This window comes from Candoia aspera, chromosome 7, assembly GCF_035149785.1.
Source record: "Candoia aspera isolate rCanAsp1 chromosome 7, rCanAsp1.hap2, whole genome shotgun sequence".
Lineage (NCBI taxonomy): Eukaryota > Metazoa > Chordata > Lepidosauria > Squamata > Boidae > Candoia > Candoia aspera.
Window position 1 is genome coordinate 28472915 of NC_086159.1, and position 21452 is coordinate 28494366.

General features: G+C 39.6%; 1 protein-coding gene across 2 annotated transcripts in view; it reads left to right on the forward strand.

The window, feature by feature from the left end:
- The first annotated feature begins 5607 nt into the window (after positions 1–5607).
- The window catches only part of MICALL1 (MICAL like 1), a 37536-nt gene continuing 21691 nt past the window's right edge, over positions 5608–21452 (forward strand). Inside the window, exons 1-5 of one of the 2 annotated variants that reach the window (XM_063309053.1) lie at positions 5608–6168; positions 14577–14625; positions 17727–17868; positions 18790–18890; positions 20417–20553. In XM_063309053.1, coding sequence (XP_063165123.1) covers positions 6023–6168; positions 14577–14625; positions 17727–17868; positions 18790–18890; positions 20417–20553 — 575 coding nt within the window. In that variant the 5' untranslated portion in view covers positions 5608–6022. The remainder of the gene's footprint in view (positions 6169–14576; positions 14626–17726; positions 17869–18789; positions 18891–20416; positions 20554–21452) is intronic. The other variant, XM_063309052.1, reaches the window with a different exon arrangement.

Sequence of the window (21452 nt, forward strand, 5' to 3'; positions counted from 1 at the left end):
TGTGTGGGGAGCGGAGGAATGCACAAGGCTTTGAAGCCTATTTTATAAATGTTTATCATCCACTTTCGTTCTTCCAAGATTAGTGCAAGCCACAAGGAATGGTGTGCTCTGCAGTACCATGCTCTTTCTGCATCTCATCTCAAAATTATGCAGCATATGTTGTGTGTCTGAATAATAACAAACCTTGAACTTATTACAAATAGATATAAAGAACTTTCACTTTGTGTGATTTCCAGCATCTTCAAATAGTTAGGTAAAAGGGCCATACAGTGCTGCTGCTTCTGATTGGCTGCCTTTTCTCCCTTGTTAATGCTTTGTTCTTAGGGTTTTGTTTTTTAAATACTTCAATAAAAAGGTACACTTTCATGATAACTGAAAATAGATGAACTTTTTCCCTCCTCCCAGCCATTTGTCATGTTCGCTTCCTGCCCAGCCCTGAAGTACAGCTGCAGCTGGAAACCATCTCAGCATTCAGTTTCTTTGTATGCCGTTTTCCCATGCTCAGCATCAGAAGAGTTCACATCCTACAGCAACATTTAAAAAGAGTTTCATGGCTGAACAAAACTGAAACTGGCACATAAATGTTAATAACCTAATCAAAAGTTATATGAATTAGCATTAGATTTAAAAATTGAGTAGTGATTCAGACAAAGGCCTAATGATCAAAGGATTTTATCCCAACTATAGCAGAGGAAAATAGTATTGCCAAAATGTACAGGCAGACCTGGGGAAGTGGGGGACCTGACCGCCCCTAATCCACTCCCAGGTGGCCTTTAGGCATCTTAAGCAGCAGGAGCAGCCATTATAGCTGGAGGAGCCCATGAATGGAAGTGAATCAGAAAACCTGGTTCTGCTGTCTCCCCTGGGGTGGGAGGGGCACCAGTTTTTCTTGGGGGTGGCTAGTACTATAGATCTCTCCCCAACGAATAAGATCTTCGCCTCTTGGATTTTATATCTATTTCCGCTTTATTTATTGGGTTGTGATATTGTAATTTATATGCTTTTAAAATTTTTGATTTTATTGTAAACAGTCCAGAGTCCCCCTTTTGGGAGAGATGGGCAGTAATAGAAATTTGAAAAATAAATAAATCAATCAAGGAAGGAAGCTGTTTCCTCACTAATGAATTAAAGCATCTTCTAGCACTGGCCAATTATTGCAGAGATAAAACAAAAGCTGTCCTAAGTCTTGTTATGTCGGTACAATGATGTTACAAGTGGGGATCCTGCCAAAGAACAGCTTCCTGCCCCTACAGAATTCATAGCCAGATGGTACGACAGGACTATGAGCTCAGGCAATGCAGCTCCATGCCCTCCTAGGTCCCTCTCAACACTCCCAGTTTTCAGGTAAGATTTACATCAGTGTTTCTCAACCTTGGCCACTTTAAGAAGTGTGGACTTCAACTCCCAGAATTCTCCAGCCAGCATGGAATAGATAGAACTCCCAGAATATTATTTCTATTGTTTGTACCTTAGATGCTACCTGAAGCCATTCTATCTGATGGCTTTACAAACTATTGCAGCATTTGTAGTGCTTACATAAAGGGCAGTTAACTGTAGCGTTGCAAGGCAACTGATAGTTCAGAGCCAAACAATTCTGTGTGCATATGTAAAGGTGAAGTTGATGCTTTGCTTTGGCCACAACAGCTCTAACAAAAATCACACCCATCCACACCTATCTTGTGCAACTCATCATTCCAGTCTTCCTTGTCTGACTGGTCTATGCAGTTTGATAAAGTTTCAGGTAAAGTGTTTGATGTTCCACACCACATAGAACTGCCACTACACTTTTATGGAAAATATGGTGTAATTCTGTACATCACAGTCATCATAAAGTATTATTTGCTAACTTTAAAAAAAAATCTTCACTTTTAATGGGTGTACAGTGACAAAGGACCTTATAATGAAGTCCCTGCTTTGAACAGCATCCCCCACCACTATCTTCTTTTCAGCTGGTCCTGAGATACTCACATCCTTGACATCCCAATACTGCACCACTTTAAAGTTTATACAGGAGGAAAAGCCTTCATAATACAGTAATTATTGGAGGAGATATGGGATTATTACAAGGCAATGCTCAATAAGAACCTTCCTTCCTGCCCCCACAATTCTCAAATGCAAGCTTATCCTTCCTCCTTCTCCCAGATCTATCTGTTATCTCTACAGGCTGGCTCTTTAACCCTTTGTTCTTTTCTTTCTTGTCCAGCCGCCCCCCACCACTCCTGTTACAGATAGGCTGCTTTTTAAAAAAAAATTTATACCGCCTTTATTATTTTTATAAATAACTCAAGGTGGGGAACTTACCTAATATTCCTTCCTCCTCCTATTTTCCACACAACAACAACCCTGTGCAGTGAACTGGGCTGAGAGAGAGTGACTGGCCCAAAGTCATCAAGCTGGCTTTTATGCCTAAGGTGGGACTAGAAGTCAATAGTCTCCAGGATTCTACCTGGCGCCTTAACCACTAGACCAGACTGGCTCATTTCAGCCTCTTTCTTCTTTCCTGCTGAACATAAAACTAAGGCAACCAGTAACACCTCCCAAACTGATTCAAAATTTTCTAAGGCAAAGAGGAGGACTTGCACAGAGCCTGTATTGGGCTCAATCTCTTCCACAAAAACTGCAGCTTGCCTGTTGTCCTGTTAGCCCCTCCTGATTGTTCATTGCTATTTTCCAATACTGTTTAAATGCTGTTTCCTCATGATTGTTAGATCCCCTTTAACTGCTGTTGCCCATGGACTGTTACTTCCTCTATTGAGTACTGTATGTGAGAAAACCAGGACAGACAGAGTCAAGAATGGATAGATACTAAATAAACGCAGACTGGATATAAACATGTATAAGCAATACAAAGGAAGCCTGTTGAGGAGGTTTGGTCAGATTGAGAGACTGAATAAGAATCAAATTCAGAAACTAGAAACCAGGAGACTGAATTCTAGGCCTCCCTTAGGCATGAAAGCTGGCTGAGTGACTTTGATCACTTTCTCTCAACCAACCCCCCCTCACAGGGTTGCTGTTGTGGGGGAAATAGGAGGTGGGAGAATTAGGTATGTTTGCCACCCTGAGTTGACATCATCGTCATCATCATCGTCATCATCATCATCACCATCATAAAATTGCACATAGGAAGGAAGGGGAAGAATGAGAAAATCATAGTTTGATGATATTGGAAAGATCCTGAAAAAATAGTGAGATATTTAAAGAGCAAAAGGTTTTGTACAAGTCTGAATGGATGTGATGAAGCAAAGATGGTTTGGAAGGACAAAAAGTAGGGGAAGTTATAGAGAATGGCATTGGTCTAAAGAAGATTTAGCTATGCTTTCTTTCCTTCTTATCTCATGGATTTGACTGGTGGTTTTTTTTTTTTTTTTGGCCTACTAGCTCTCTTCTGAGCTCTGCAGAATATTTTCTGTGCTTTGTATAAAGTAGCCCTGAAATAGGATAATTTGATGGGCCTGTCTGAATGAATACTACTTCTCCAGTGATTGCTACATTCTCCTTCATTGACATTTTCTTCAATGAAATCAAATTCCTTTCTCTCAGGTGTTCACCATTGTTGAAGTCCATATTTGCTCTGGTGTGTGTAATTATCAGATACTATTTGGTATGCCAGTTTCTCTTGGAGACTTCCGGCAGAACAGAACAATCTATAGAATTAATAATAGGGGCATCTGTTGCAAGGGGGAGGGGGGGAGGAGATGTTAAAAAAAAATCAAGACGGTGACTATATCCATGCAATCAAAGTTTCTGCTCTTTATGTGTGACACATGTGTGGGGCATGTGAAAAAGCCATGACCACAATCCTGATTATTTTGACACCCTTCCCTGCATTCAGCTGATTAATAAGATTCATACATTTTTGAATCCATGCCATACAGTAGTGCTTAAAATGTGGTAAAATGTTACTACATACATCAGGGAAGGGAACACCTGCAGGGGTATGTAACCTTTTGGGGCAGCTGAGTATCACTTGATATTAAAGGGGTTTACAAAGGTGTGCATTCCAAAAGGTGGGCAAGGGCAGGGAAAAGCTATATTTTAATTATAATTAAATGCCTTAGTAGGCACACGAGTAATCATATATTTGTATTATATGATAGGACTGCATCCAAAACGTTAGGGGATACATGTATTATGTACCTCAGATCTAGGGTGAAAAAAGCTTTGGAACCAATTCTGCAATTTGAATGTATAAATATCAGTAGTTTCCTTACTGCCGTTTTCATTCCCAAATCCTCAAAAGCTGGGCATTTCTACTTGAGGATTCTGTAACAGTTTGAAATATGGTTTAAAAGAATGAAAATGGTGAAAGTATTGAAGTGTCTGCAGTTTGAGGGCTATTTATACTTGCCTTGACTTCTTCTGACTTGAAATGCTAAGAACTAGCAGTGAAAATTCCCAAGCTTTCCTGACTGGTTTCTCCTGCAGCAATAAACTTCCTTCAGTTTCACTCCACATAAGTGGTTTGGTGCAAGCAATAAAATCCCCCCAAACCTGGTGTTTTGCATGCACCCTCAGCTGGTTCTGAAGAGAAAGGCAGAACAGGAAAAACAATGTCAATTTAATCCTAGCTCTTTTTGCTTGTGCTACCGAGGGGAGCAGCACGGAAGTAAATATTCCTTTCAGTGGGAAAGAAGCATTAAGTCTTAAAAGAAGCCAGTAAAAATGTGTGTATTTTAATTACGTTACAGATGAGCCAGAAAGAAATCACCACAGCTCTTTGGTGACACTGCTGATGTGGAAACACAATTGGCTGCATTATGAATAGGATTTAGGGCACATTCCTTCACGGTTCCCTATAGAGCCATTTCATTTCTTTCTAATTTCACTGCACATGATTCAACCTCTCTTTGTTAAAACTGTATGAAAAATGCTTATATAAGCACACACCCATCCACACTGTCTACCGATTTGGGAAAACATTTCCTACTTTTCCTACATTTCCCCTATGGCTAGCATAGCATTTAGGAGTAACTGACAGTAAGTAGTCAACAGATTGCCATCAATCAATGTGAAAACAGCAAAACCTCAAATTCAAGTGAACAATATTTCAAATTATTGGATTATTTAATAGAATAATTTAAATAACACGAAAGCATCAGAAGTGTTTGTCTACCCTTTGCACTCTTTACCCAAAACCTCTGCATAGTTTCCCCTTGTATCTGCAAGGAAAAAAAAAGATTTAGGATTTATATTTATCTCAAATTAATCTAACAGTGTACATGTACATTTGATAGTGTGCACATTTTGTTCATGAAAGGGCATCTTAGTGAGTGGTGGGAGCCAATGTATAGATTAGGAATTTCAAAATTTTATGCACATGGAGATAAAACCTGGCCTGAGTTTGGTCTGATGTTTCCTGCTCTAGTTGTGAATCTCTCTTACTTAGATATCTGCTCGGATCTCCACCCCGCGTCAAGCCCTGAAGGTAAGAACAACCCCGTGTGCTGGATCAGGCCAAATGCCCCCTTTGGCACAAATGCCCTGTTTCCACGAAGGCCAAGAGCAGGATATCAAGGTCGTCGAGGTTCCCCTACTGCTTCTGAATATGGAGGCTCTACTGAGCGACCGTAAAGGGCAGCCCCGAACCAGGGACCTCCCCAGATTCGCGAGGCGGCCGCAGGGTGACTCTTCCCGGGCCTCTGTTGCGCACAGCCGGCTTCGCCCATCCCGGGGCTGGTCGATGACTAACAGCAACGCGCTGCGCGGAGATCATCATGGGCGGAGAAGGGACAGGTCTGAGCAGAGTCCGACGGTGCTGCTGGGCGGGAGAGGAAGGAGGCGCCCCGCGGGGGTAGGAGGGGAGCGGGGAACCGCCAGAGAACCCGAGCGGGGAACGGCGGAGCTCAGCTTCCCCGCCCAGCCAGCGGGCCGGGAGCCGCACTAGCTCGGAGGCTCGGCCGAGCCGCCTTCCGTTGGCTCGCCCGGGAGGCGCGCCCACCCGGGCTGGTCTCCGCTCTGTCCATGCCGCTTTCCCGAGCAGAGGCTCCCTGAGCCGGGCTCCCTCTTCTCTTCCACCGCTCCGATGTCGGGCCCCCGCAGCGCCTTGCAGGCCTGGTGCCGCCGCCAATGCGAGGGCTACCCCGGCGTGGAGATCCGAGACCTCAGCAGCTCCTTCCGGGATGGCCTGGCCTTTTGCGCCATCCTCCATAGGAACCGGCCTGATTTGCTGTGAGTACCGGGCGACCGCCTCTCGTTCCCCACCCCTTATTCTCCGCTTACGTGCGGGACTAGGCCCAGCAGCCCCGAGCTCGGATGGACCACCAGGCGCTCGAGGACGAACTTCTCCCCGGCTCCTGAGTGGGGAAACCAGCGCTTTCCTCCTGGGGATTTTGAAGAGGGAGAAGGTGGGCTACTCGCTAGAAACCTCCGCTGGAGAGAGACGCCTTCTCCAGGAGACAGACCTGAAGTCGCCCTACGGTAGTACTTAGAGGCTCAGAGAGACCCCCACCCCGAGTAGAATAAAGGGCGACCCAGCTGTTCATACCCCTCATAGCAAGGGCACCAACTGGCACCCTTCTACCCCGTAGCCACTGATCCTGAACAATGACTGTTTCCAGCTCTGTGCAGTCAGTAGTGCAATGCAATTGGGAATTCAGTGTGCAAAAAGAGCTGGGGCCATTCAGATGTCTCTGGGCTGGGATCCACTCTCTCTAATTCTGAAATTTCCTGAAGTAGTGTGAATATTCAGTTGTGAATAGAGCTAAAAGTGTATAAAACTGGTTTCTGGTTTTTTGGCTGAAAAAATTTGATGGACCCCTTAATGAACGTTTTCTTTCTGCTGCAAATCAAAGGATAACCAAAGCTCATATTCTAATAACTGTAATCTTACTTGTCTACAGTAATGAAATGGATGTGCCTGCTTTCATGACAAAAGTTCTGTGAAGCAGAGTTTTACACTTCTCAGATTCTGCCTCAAGTCAATTTCAGTGTTCCTCTTGGTTCTGTATTTGAGATGGCTGGTGTCAAGAAATGGAAATATCCTACAGTAGAATGGTATTTTTCACATCACAGACTCTTGTGGCTGAGGCCATTTGATAACCGGGCCTGTGTCAAAATAGTCCAGTTTTTATCACCAGAAAAATCAAGTGTAGAGTCAACTACAGCTATTCTCAGCCAGACCACAGATAGAGTACTGTATGAAGCTCTGTGAAATACAATTTTGGAGTGTCTGCTGTAAGACTGTAGCACATATGGCCAAATAATATATAAGAAAGAGTAGGGGAACCCCCTTCTTTTTGATCGTATGGAAAAGAATTTATGAGATTTTACTTTGTGGTTGTGCTTTCCTTTTCAGAACCTTTCTCAAATGAAAATTTCCACCCTGCTTTGCTTGATGCTTTGGTATTTTTTGATGTCACATGGGTATATGGATGGGCTCTGTGTCTGTCATCAGTTTAACCACCTTGTTATCCTAAAGGAGCTTTCCAGTTTGGAGATAGGTGGTGGAGTTCTGGTATTAATCATGAATTAGAAAGTTCTAGGATTCAAGATCAGTTAAACTACCTCACCTAAGGCAAAACAACCAAAGGTTTGACAATATCTTAATTTTTTCATTTATTACAGCATACATTTTTGTAGATAATTTCACAATTGTAAATACATGCATATACATTATGTTTTTAACAGTGGCCATTCACAAAATAGTTGGCAGTACATGATTGGATTTTTTACAGCATTTCTGGTTAGTGTTTCTCAGGATGTTTGCTACCTTAAAAACAGTATAAAATTAGCATTTCCTAATCCTAATACCTAATCCTAATCCCTTTTGTGATGTTATCTTGCAAGCTTGTATTGCCATAGTCAAACTACCTTGTCTTCCCATATTGTTATTGACATGTTTGAACAAAACACTGATGTGGACAATACCCACTGAAAGGGAAGAAAAATATAAACCACTTTGTGTCCTGTATTGATTTCTGTGTTGTATATAATGGAGGTGGAGTTAAATTTGTTTATTTACTAGATTTTTAAACCACTGCAATCATATGATTTGGTTGATAGAGAATAAAACTTCCACAATACAATAGTATAATTATTATTATAAATATAACCATAAAACAATAGCTAACATTTATTCAAAACTGGAATAATATATAAACAATTCCTATGGTGCTATTCTAACTAGTTAAAAAAGCCCTCCAGAAGAGCTCCATTTTAAATAGTTGCTTTTTTCTGATCAGAATAAGTGCTTGGGAGGAAGAACTGGGGCAGTTTCTGTGGAAGACCTCCTCATCTTTAGTTCTGACAGCATTCCTGGCAAATCATAATTAAGCCTGGGCTGCTTTCAAACAATAGGGGTTAGTGAATTAACCTATTTTTTTTATTTGTACAAGGCATGGAACCATAAACTAACTGAATGGGGTGAATTTATTTAACAAACCAAGCTAAAGAAATGAACTAAGCTTAAAACTAACAAACTTTGTACAGGTCCATAGCTGATGGTTAAGTATATTGTGTAAATGCAGTTACTGAGTCCCTATCCAATTTATCTGTGGGGAAAAAAAATTGCAAATAGTTATTTAGGGGATATTCGTCTACCCTACATATCTCTTAATCCTTATTCTCCCATCTACCTACCCCAGTGTAGTGCTGTGATACAATTACAGGATTATAGGGTTAGAAAGCACAGTGGAAATCACCAAATGCAAGCTCTTGTTTAGTGCTGTTATCTTACAACCGGGCAATTTTTAAAAGTGTGACAAATTAGTAGTGGAAAGACCAATCAATAACTGTCATTATCATCATCATCATCACCATCATCATCATCATCGCATTTCTATGCCACCAGTTATTATTTCTAGAAGGTTTATAATTATTGACTATGATAGCTAAGAATAGAACCTTATTTAGTAAATTTATGCATCCATATGGAAGTATGGTGGTAGCAGCCTTTTTCAACTTGGTGCTCTCCAGTTACACTGTGACTGCAACTGCTGGAATTCTGGCAGGGAATTATTGAAGTCCGGCACCTGGAGAACACCAGATTGTGGAAAGCTAGACTAGATTAGGTATGAGATTGATGAATAACTGATAAAGGTACCTGGTGATAGTCATTCAACAGTTTCAAAATATATGTAACAAGTATTGAGGGCCCATGAAGCAGCTGTCCAATAAGCACAAGGCCTGATGTGACCTTGAAGCAAGTTGCTCCAAAGAGATGCATTCAGCAGAGAGCCCATTAAGCACAAGTTATTGCTCTGAAATATCCAAGCCATAAATCTCTGCTCTTGCAGATGGCCTAAGTAAGCATTTCTTAGTTAACAGGAGTGAACTGAGTTTCCAATTTGACACATAGGGCCTTACAAGGACATGGCATGTTAAGAAATGATTTTCCAAGGAACATCTGAGGGGAGAGTTGAATCATTTTAATTACTTCAGCATGCCTTGATTTGGAAACTAGAGGATCAAAAGATGGAAAGAAATGGTCAAAAAATTACTCCATTGGTAGATCAGAAGAAACCCTGTATTCACCTAAGCTTTATTTTATCAGTCTTCAGTCAGCTGCTATGGGTAATAAAATCCTGCCTGATGCTGGCCATGGGAAGTCTTAGTCATACAACCCTTCTCCCTTCTGAGATTTGTGATTTATATGTTCTCAACTTTGAATTAGAAACTTGGTTTTTTTTTTCAATGAAAAAAATAGGTTTTCAGGAGCTGAATTCTGCTTTCATGGCCATTTTACTTTTTTTTTTTAATATATATAAAAAAGTCTTATTTGTGGTACTGAAACTACCCTCTTTGTTATTTCAGTTTTGGTTAGGGAGAGTATGATGAATTCTCTTTGTTGCCAGAAGTGCTACCTCCTGTTTATATGTGTTATGACACTAAGTGATGGACAGAGGCCCACTCACTACAAGAAATTATCCTGGTCCTTTTTTGTTCAGAATAGCAAATGCTTCCCTTTACTTCCTTAAGGACCAGTTTTACTTGAGGACCAGTTTCTCAAACTTTAGGTCTGTGAGTCATATATTGGCTATATTTGCCTCTTAAACTGCCTATTGCTGTCTGCTATCAAATATCAGTACTGATTCCATTTTTGATTCACTTAAATTTTCTTTGGAGCTTTCACAGTGATGCATCTGGTCTGTTGTGTTTGGATATAGTTTTGCACTGAGTCACTGCTATATTTTATTTTGTGTACTTAAGTGGGGAATGAAGACGGAGATGGAAGTGCTTTTTGTAAATTTGTAATATAGTATATCTGAAGAATTATGTTTTAAAGCGCTGAGCTCAGCATAGTGGTTTCTAGTAAGAAGCCTGAATTCCTGTTGCCAATAAAAAGGCCAAAAATATTTTTAAAATGAACTATAACAGTTTAGGAGTGTGGCTTGATATGTTAGACTACTATCCCTCCTTCCCTCTTCAAAATGGCTCTGCAAGAAGACTTGTTGAGAATGGGTTGCTGTCAAATATAACCTACTTTTCCAATCTCTGAATGTACTGTATACAGCAATGTTTCTCAGCCTTGGCCGTGTTAAGATGTATGGACTTCAACTCCCAGAATTCCCAAGCCAGCATAGAATACTCAGAAATCAAATTGACTATATTATTGGTACAAGGAGATGGAAAAACTCATTTACAACAGCAAAGATGTGGTCGAGGGTTGACCATGGAACATGTCATGAACTACTCATGTGAAAGTTCCAAGTCAAGCTGATGTAGAAGAGCAGAGCCAAACAGTTTCCACAAAATGATATTGAATATATATATCCACCATTTTCAAGGAAAAGATCAGGAATCACTCTGAAGTCCTGAACCTTATTGATAGGGAACCAAAGGAACTTTGTAGTGAAATCAAAGTTGTTAAGGATGAATGAGAAAAGAGACTGCCAAAGATCAAGACACAGAAAGAAGCAAACTGGATGTCAGAACAGATGGTGGAAATTGCCAAGAGAAGAGAAGCCAAAGCCAAGAAATATAAAAGATCTCATAAAGAACTTAACAAAGAATGTCAGAAAGCTGTTAGGGGAGACAAAAGCAGTACTGCAAAGATATTGAAGATGAAAACAGACATGGGGAAGCAGGGAAGGTCTTCAAAGAGGTCTCTGAACACAGAAGGAAGTTCCAACATTAAATTAGTATGCCATTGGGTATATAGTACCTTATTCCAAGAAGATCAAATAAGGATGGAAGGAATATACTGAAATTATATACAGTAGAGATGTTAGCATCTAAGATATCTTAGAAGATATTCCATACTTTACAAGAACTTCCAGTACTAGAAGATGAAGTTGGATAAGGACTCCAGTAATTACCAAGTGGAGGAATTGATGGAATATCTACTGGAACATGGCATGCAACAGAAGAAAAATCAGTAAAGATTGTAATCAAACTATGCCAGAAATCTGAAGAATGACACAGTGGCCAAAACATTGGAAGAGGTGAGTCTATATAGCAATGCCAAAGAAAGGAGATTTAACAGATTATGCAAACTATCACATAATATGTTGGCAAAATAATGCTTGGGGTCATCCAACACGGATTAAAGCCCTCCATGGAAAGGGAGATGCCAGGCATTCAAACTGGTTTTAGAAAAGGTCAAGGAACATGAGACATTATTGCTGATGCATAATTGAGAAAGCCAAAGAATGCTGGTGATGCGTTCTTAATTTGGGGGTTGTTGTTTTAACCTTGGATACCATAGATTATATTTTCTTGTTTTAGTTTTAATCTTTGTATGCTGTCCAGTGTCACTGTTGTGGATGGGCAACTATATACATCATATAAATAAATAGGAATATTTTTAAAAAGTAAATAATGTGTTTCATTAATTATAGAAAAACCTTTGATTGTGTCATCCATGTCAAACTGTGGATTGTCCTTAAGAAAATGGGAATCCTAAAACATCTCATTGTCCTTATGCAAAACCTATACACAGGTCAGGAAGTTACAATCTGGATGGAACATGGTGAAACAGACTGGCCCCAGGTTGGCAAAGGAGTGAGACAAGACTTTCTCCTTATTTATTCAACCTCTGTGCTGAATATATAGTGAAGGAGGCTGGATTTGAAGAAGATGAGCATGGTTTTAAAATTGGAGGAAGAAACATCAATAACCTGCAATACAGTAATGGTGTTATTCTGAGAACTGTAAGTGCAGATGATTTGGAAGTCTAGTAAAGAAAGTCAAGGAGTACAAGGAAAAAACAGGAATAATATTAAATATAAAGAAGGCCAAATAATGACAACAGGTTTAGAACCAGCCTTAGAATTGACAATGAAGATATTGAAGTGGTAGATAGCTTCTGCCTTTTGGGATTGACTATCAACAGTAAAGGAAATAGCAGTCAAAAATATGCTGCAGACTACCACTTGGTAGAGTAGCAATGAAGGCCCTGGATATACAGATGCCTTGACCATCTGTACCTACAAAGATTAGAATCTGTAAAAGAATTCAGAGATGACCTTGGGGTAAGTATGAAAGAACCACTCTAGAGCTCTTACCTGAGGCACAAATGACAGGCTTAAATTATCATATTTTGAACACATTATGCAAACATCCAGCTTTCTTGAGAAGTCCATAATGCCGGGAAATGTAGAAGGAAAGAGAAGGACAACCAATAGAAGGTGGATGGACTCAATTACAGCAGCAATGGATACTTTGTTAGAAGCGCCGAAAGGCCAGATTGGGGACAGGTCATCCTAGGGAAAGTACATTGATGTGGTTATTAAGACACTAACTTGAAAATACATAATGAAAGTTAGAAAACAGTGCTCATTGTAATGGCAAAATGGTATGAAGTCGTACCAAAGTCCAATATTGAGGCTAATTCTGGGATCATAAAATAAGCCTTAAGAAGATACATATTTTTACCCCAAAAGTTGTTAAGCTCTGCAGTGTACCTGTAAGAATGGTACTTTAAATTACTTGTACTGTTTCCATAATAAGTAAATGCAATAAACAAATAAAAAGAAGATAAATGAAGAATCATCCAGCATATGTGTGGGTGGGAAATAACCAACAAAACTCACATCCAACTATATGTGCAGCTATTATTTGATTTTTCAGGCCCTGTTGCCTTCATTGTGTACATCCTAGGAAAATGGGATTTAATCAGCTTCCCCCTCTCCAAATATGTGGGCTATAGTTGTCACCCCTGACCAAAGTGACCATCTATTCCATTAGAGCGCTCATAAACCCTCACTTAACATGGCCTTGTTGATTCAGCGTTTAAGAGAAATTATACTCCAGCATTTCTGAAGAACATTTGATGAGGGAGACTGACTTAAACTTTGCAGACAAATACCATGGTAGCCAAGGAACAAAATCAGTTAAAAATAAAATGTAGGTACCCATGAATTAAATCAATTTGCCTGACCACACATGTTCATCCATACGGTACAAGGAAAAGTGACTTAGCTTTGTTCTTAACCAAACTCTGGTTTTCAACTTTACCTTGGTTTCAGATGTGCAGAGATGCTCAGTAAAAAAAAAAAATCTGCTGTGATCACGGAACAGATGATGCTATTGTAACCAGTGAGGTGTATGCATAGCAACTCATCTATTTGTAGACCATGTCCTAACTTGTGGATTTTCTTCCGTTGAATATAACAACTGACTATTCCTGAACCTGTTAGTAAGTTCATAGAAGAGAAGGCAAAACTTAAGAGAAGCAGGGCTGAGGAAAATTCACAGGATTTAGTCATAGTGTTGTCCCAAAGCAGATAGACAGGGCTAGAAAGTGTGTTTGTAAGACAAAAATAGATGGCATTGAAGATTTACACTTTTGAGTGAGATTGGGGCATTTGAAATGTAAATGTCACATGAATAGATACTGACATCATATGCCAATAATCTGCTTTTGTTTCCCCTCCCCCCTTTATTTTTCCAATTGTTTGTTGTTGAATGAGGAAGGAAATCTAGGCCACAAGTTTTTCAGTAGCAAAACGCTAAGGATCATAAAGGTTTCAAATATGTGTGGAATTAAGAAGTATTTCCTCTTGACAGCATGGAAAACATGCATGAGATTTAGGAATGATTAAAAAACCCACTTGCAAATGTATATGTGCTGAGATTTTCTGTGTATTGCAAAAGCATATTTCCCATCTGTAAAAAAACACAGGTCCCTGTCTTGCATTCCTTTTCTTGGGTTTAGTTGCACTATCAGCACAACGTAATAATAAGTATTCACACCTTCAGTGATTTTCTCACATGATGGGAACACATGCAAAGAAACTATGTGTAAAGGAATTGAGAAAATGGGGTATATCAATGTAACTTTGTTTTGAACCTCGATTTTGAGGTGAACCCATTGGAAACTTATTTTTGGCAAATTGCAAAGAAACAGCTATAAAACTATTCCTTTGCTAATCAGGATGCTTTTGTGCTGGATCTGTTTTTTAAAAAGGCACTTTTATTGTGGTTGTTTTAAAATTGGAGTTTCCTTCCTTCTGTGTTTTTGAAAAGTCCACAATTTGAAGCTTTCTTTTTCAACTGTAATATCAAGGAATGAACTACAAAGATTCTGTCCCCTGAAAATTTTACTTCACTGGTAGTGGTTGCTGAGAACTACTGCATCACTGATCTGTATAATCTGATGTGTTTGTTTTGTGACATCTTTTATTTTCAATTTGCAGGGACTTTAATTCCCTCTCCAAAGAAAATGTATATGAGAACAATCGTTTGGTAAGTCCTAGCCTCTGTCTTCATTCTTTCTTGCTTTACTAAAGTTCATTTCTTACTTGCTTTATAATCCCTTTTTCTAACTATAGTTGATATATCAGCTGTGAAACTCAGGTACACTTGTGTCAGTTACATTAGATCGGGGTTCCTCAACCTTGGCAATTCTGAGCTGTGTGGACTTCAACTCCCAGAATTCCCCAGCCAGCAAAGCAGAAAAACCCCACATTAGATGATGTCATGCATGTTATGTAATGACTCAGAAACCAGCTGGTGAAAAAAGCTATTTTTTGTTTGGATGAACTCAGCCTTGTCTGACAGGGTGTTATCCAGATGTTTTTGACTTATACCTCCCAGTATTTCTGGATAGCATGGCTATTAACCAATTCTGAAGTTGTAATTCCAACGCATCTGAAAATCATCAAGTTTGGGAAGGCTGCAGCAAAGACATTTGTTGAAGATAGAAGGATGACAGAGGAAAAAGTGCCTTTGTGTTTCTGAACCAAGGATAGAATTGGAGGCAATAAAGAGACTATATAAGAGAAACAATAGGAATAAAGTGTCAGTTCTGAAAAAAGAAGGGGAGGAGAAAGTTCAATGTTTAGTTTTATGTGTTATATATTTCCACACTTTTATTAAATATTCATTAAGAGCACCCTTTTTCAATATGGTGTCCCTGCCGGTGACAGTACTTGACTGACTTTGTGCAGGCTCAGAAGCTAAGCAGGTCGTGGCTGGTTAGTACCTGGATGGAATTTTCCAGGGAATACCATAGCTATGGACATGACTCAGAAGCTGAAAAAAGCTCTGGGAAAAAAAATGGCAACACAGTTCCATATTGCTGCCAAGAAAACTACATGGATATGCGCATGAAGTCCACTTGGAGTTGAGCTCAACTTGAGATGATTTTACCTTTTCCCAACCTGGTGCTCTCAGCTGGCTATGTTTGATGGAAGTTACAAACCAACACTTAAATTGGCTTATTCTTGTTGACTTCAATTTCTTTAATTTAAACCCTTTCGCTATTTTTATGTGAGTTTATTTCTAACTTTCACCACCACAGCCTTTCTAGAAGTTGGTATCAGGGAAGAGGGGTTAGGGTACTGATAGTTTTCTGGCAGGCCATTAATACATAGGTCAAGGTAAGTCTCACCAATTCATAGTCCAATTGTTCTGCTAGTGAGGATCTTCAATGGTTAATTTTTTTACCCTTAAAAAGAAACATCTTTGCATTCTAAAGGCGCTTATTCCTTTGTAGATTTCTTATTTGTACAGCAAACTTGGCAGATGCAAGTCTGCAACTCAGTATAATGGGCTTGTCATGGCAGGGAAAGAATGTGCTTAGATTTTGCCTATGTGGCCAGTGTAAATTATCCAATGACTGTAAATAATAATCTACGCTAGGAAAAACAGTGCTGATGTGATTGTAAAGTTCTGACTATAAATAGGCTAGTTGAGATGTAATCCTTGGTGATTCTGATCTAATGGAAAATGAGCAAGGAAAACATAGTACTACCACTTTTTTGAGTGTATAGATATTGATGCACAGTTTTTCAAGACTTCAGTTAAGATATTGCTTTGTTTTTGTATAGTACCAAGTTTATGGCTTCAGGTTTTCATGTCTTTTAACATTTTGTGTAAATGGTCATACTGAATATGGGCTCTTGATAGAAGCATCTCCTAGTTACCCTCTTCTGTATGACGGGCATTTTCATAGATGGATTACATGCATCTGTTTTTAGGTTCTCTTTTAAAAATAGTGCATTTCATACTAGTTTTTTTTTTTACAGTTTAGTGCTGTCATTTTTAATTCATTGTAAGCTGTTTTGTCTCAGAAAAAGTAGGATAAAAATAAGTAATTATAAAATAACCATAAATTATAAATAGATTCCATTGCGATTTTTGTGTAAAAGCAGTTAAGCTTTGGCATTTTTAGACTGAGGAGCACCAATTGATTCAAGGTCATCCAGTTAGACTGCGGTTCAGCTGAGAATTGGTCAACAGGTCCAACCTCTTTTCTAATGGATTAAATTAGAAGCGAATACTACATTATCATTATCTCTTTTATTTCTGCTTCATGCATTGTCCCTGACAATTGCTTATGACTGAAAATACTTACTTTTCCTTGGTAATTTCATTCGTCCATTAGGCTGGTATCACCATAACTTCTTTTTAATTAAAGCATGTTTATTTGTATAATATATTCTGAAAGCAATTTTTGTGTACTCAACATTTTGGAGGGGGATTGAACAGAAATTGTTCAGTAGTGCTGGAAGGGGAAGGGATATTATGGTATGTATAATAGCAGCTCAGAGGAGACACAAGAGCCTGCCACAAGATATACTATGGGAAAAGCAGAGCACACTGTCTTCCATCACTTTTTTGTTTGTTTATCTATATTAGCTTTTCATTCATTCATTCATTGCTTTTGTGTTCCATCAAGGCGGTGTTCGTGATTTTCTCTCTCTGTTTGATTCATGCTGAAATAAATCAGGCAGAAAGCTGATAACTTGCCCCAGGGCATGTGATTAGCTTTGTAGCTGAATGGGAATTTGAAGCTGAGTCTTCTTAATCCTAGCCTGATACACTAACTATTACATCATTACTGTCTTTTTAATTTTGGGTCAGTCTGTTTCATTCCAACTATAGCAAAACATATTTGGAAACAGATTTACTGTACATGTACAATTCTGTGATATCATAGGGACTCAAAAGGTGGTATAAGAATTAGGATTGTGCAGAACATTCCATTACAAAACATTCCACTCTCAAACACAGACCATTTTCAATATGCTGAGTGCACATTCCTGCTAGATAATTAGGGGTAAAAAAGTTATTTGAAAACAAAGGACCAAGAAAGTTTCTGAAGGAATGTGCACTACCCTGATATATTTGTCAAGAAAGGCCTCTTCTATAGTGTACAAACAATGGAAGAAAATAAGCATAGTTACTTCCCCTCCAGCCCCAGGTGCCATGTGTGTCATTCTTCTTACTGTAGTGGACATTTTTCTCTTCCTTTGTTCTCACCTCATGTTGATCCACTAGTGTACATCTGCCTCTGTGTCAGCTTCCATTGACTAACTGTTCTCCCTTGGTTACTTTGGCAGGCGTTTGAGGTGGCTGAACAGGAACTGGGGATCCCTGCCTTGCTGGATCCCACTGATATGGTCTCCATGAGAGTGCCTGACTGCCTCAGTATCATGACATATGTGTCCCAGTATTACAACCATTTTAACAACCCCAGCCAAGGTGAGAGCTTCATAACAACATTTATACCAGGGATAATTATACATCAAGGAGGAAGAGTTCCTTTATTTCCTTGGTGTGGCAGAACTAGTTTCCTGACCCTCTCTAGAAGCTGTGGACTCTCTAAGAGTCCATAAAGTTATTTGCCAATGGCAAGCATCCCTCAGTGAGCAGGATGAAACTTTGAAAAGCTCCAGAATTTGGAGTTTGGGTGTTTGTGTGGAGTGTGGGTCAGAAGACCATAACCAACTGAATCCCCACTCCAAAAAATTCTGTCAGTGATGCATAAGTAACATGTTCCAAAAACTTGGCTATCCTTTCATGACCTTGCCTAATGTTAGGGTTGGGTATGGACAGTTTCAGGGAGGTCTTCCTTCCAAGTATGTCTGAAATATAGCAGACTATAGAAAGTCTCTGTCACCCCTTTCCTTTAGACTTTGGCCCTAGGGTTGTGGGTGGAATATTGCTCTTGAACTTGTAATGCAACTCAGGTGAGCTCTGGCCATTTTCAGATTTCACCCTGATCAGGGATCTCCAAAAATTGCATGATTGCCACCAAGCTCTCTCCTTCACCCAATTTCCTTCACCAAGGCCTTTCAAAGGAGAGGCAGAGTATCTTCCTTTTTCTCAGTGTACAGAGAAAGTAAAGCATTGTAGGAGAGAACTAAGTGCAAATAAGAATTTAGAGAAAGGATGTGTGCTTCTGGATCATCAGAAGACATGTAATGCTTGCCTCTGGCAAAATAACTTGTAGCTATACCATATACTTTATACTGGAGGATGCTTAAGGCAACTTCCCCAATCTAACTTAAGGATACCAGGAATTAGCCCAAACGACTAGAGAAAAGTTGTTCCATACCTTATAGTTTCTGACTCATCTATTGCCTTCACAGATTAATTCCCCTTTTCTTTTATTTTTTGCAGCCAGAGTCTCCATGCCTATGAAGCACCCAGCTGTTGCCTCGTCACCTAATCTGCCAGGTCCCCCACCTTTGGCTGTACTTGAAACTACACCTACATCTCAGGTACTCAGTCTGATCAAACTGGAAACTCCTTTAATCTCTTCAGTCTCTCCAGTCTGCTTCAGGCCCTTGCTTCTGAATCAGTGTTCTTTAAGAAGGAGCAATTTGCAGTGCCTGATTTAACAACTCATCCTCTTCTGCCTTCTTTACTATTAAGGGTTTCTTGATCACCTGTAGTCTTTTTGTGGGTTTATGATTATACTTACATTCCTCCTTCATCGTGCCATGTATGACGCACCAGTAGGAGCTTGATAAATGCTTATGCTACCTGTCTGGGACTGTACAAATACAGGTTGCCAAGGGCACCATAGTGCTTGAGTTGCAATAATTGCCACTTAGCACACCTCAGTTATTAAAGTATTTACAAAATCTGTAACCCCATTTAATTTAATTTATCTTGAAATAACAATCAAAAACTGATAAATATTCCTCTCTCTCTCTCTCTCTCTCTCTCTTTTCTTCATTTTTTTTTTCAGTCCCAGGGGCTGGGGTAAAAATGTTTGCCAGAGACAAATGGTAGCTATGTTGAGCTTGGTCTGTATGTTTTATACATTTCAAACCAGAATTCAGTTACATGTAGAGGTCCTGTATCAAAGATTGTCTTAAACTGGGGCTGCAGAATGATAATGCTCTTCGTTGATTTGGCTGTCTCCAGGAAGCAGTGCCTACAGAACCTACTGTTCCTTTTTTCTTCAATAAATCCTTGGTCTGAGACTTTCACCACTAACAGTTCCATAGGACCAAGCCAGAGAGAAACACAAACAAGTCTGAGGCAGCCAGAAGAAGGAATGGATGCCTGTAAAGAAAAAGCCCTTTTAATAGTTTACATTATTAGTTTGGTTGCTTAGGCCCCATAGTTTGCTGCCCGGAGAAGCATGTTTTTTTTAAAGAAATGTACACTGAGTGAAATGTAGTGACACCTGGGATTTAGAAGTGTGCTTAAGGGCTTCATGGTTGTGAAGAACATTCCATGTAAAGAAGCAGATACTGCTGTTATGTTGCATGCAGGATCCAAAAGTGTGATATAACTAATTATTTTACTTTCTTTTAAAAATGTAAAGTCACCTTTTTAGGGCAAAATTTGTCCCAAGGTGACTGATACGCACACAAAGAAACAAAGCATAAATCAAACCAACATTATACTCACCAACACTCAACGTTAAAATGACAGAAATTAAAACATAAATTTTCCAAAATGCTAAAAGCCCAGTTATGGTTGGACCTCTGAACAAAATAGTCACTCTTGGCTGAATAAATAGGTTTTGAGAGTTTTCTTAAAAGCTGTCATGATTGCCAGATGGCATCAAGTCATTTTATAAGTATTTTGTAAGTGTCATTTTGAGGCACTGTAAAAAGGCCTTCTCCCGTGCCTTTACCAATCTAGCAGTTTTGAGAAAAGGTTAAAGAAAGATGATTCCAAACGTTTTTTGTGCCTTTCATGTCCTTAACCCAAAGGCCAGCTCTCAGTCTCAAATCTGCATAAATCATAGTTTGTGGAAACATTCTCATCCTAATTCTTGTTGTCTCAGGACAGTGTTACTGAAAGCTTGGCAGAGCATTCCTCGCACACTTCCCTTAGCAGCACTTGTGCAGCTTGCCAGCAACACGTTCACCTGGTTCAGCGCTATTTGGCTGAGGGCAAACTTTACCACCGTCAGTGCTTCAGGTGAGCTCTTCCTATCCCAGTCCACTGAAAATGAATACTGTCACTGTAGTACAATAGTGTAGTCCTACAGGCAAGTCTTTAGTTGCGCCAGGGCAGCTTAGTTTTTTAATCATGAGCCCATGTTATCTTCATAGTTATGTTACCATGTAATTTCCCTTTTAAAAGGAAAAAAACAAAAACAAAATCACCTCAGGCTTCTATGGATGAATGGATCCCATAATTTGTGTCTTTGAAAGAAACAAACACTATTTTGGTTTTTCTAGACTGGTAAAGGGCTAATTTAGGAATATAAAGTGCAGTACTCTGAGATTCAATGGTGTCATTTCCAGGTCTATGAGACTGTCTTGTTGAGTTACAAACACAAGACCCATAATCCTCAGGCTTGACCTCTTTTAAGCCATTGTAGGGTAGCACAGTGGTTAAGGAGTTGAACTTAGACCAGAGAGTTTACTACTGACTGCGGACCAATCATTCTCTCTCAGCCCGGGTCACGTCACAGGATTGTTGTTGTGGGGATAAAATTAGGGGAAACACCCCACTATACCCTCTTAACATCATCTTGAGCTCTCAGAGAGAAGGCAAGACATAAATGCAATACAGTAAATAAAATTTTAAAAGCCAGCTTTCCATGTTACTCATGTTGGGGAATAATTGTAGATTTTAATTTCTACTAGCAGGATTCTACCTCTTCACTAAGGCCAGATACAGCAAGTTAGGGTGGGATGTGTCATTTCAATAGAGAAGCCCTCCAGGAAGGGTGAGATGGAGGCTTACAATATATCCATGTAAAGCATTATGGGTTTAAGAACAGAAATATTGTCACTGCTGTTAGTTGGTCTTAATGTGGGCATTGTTAGTGGTGGCAGTTTTGGATCTGCTGTATGCAAAGATTTTCAGTC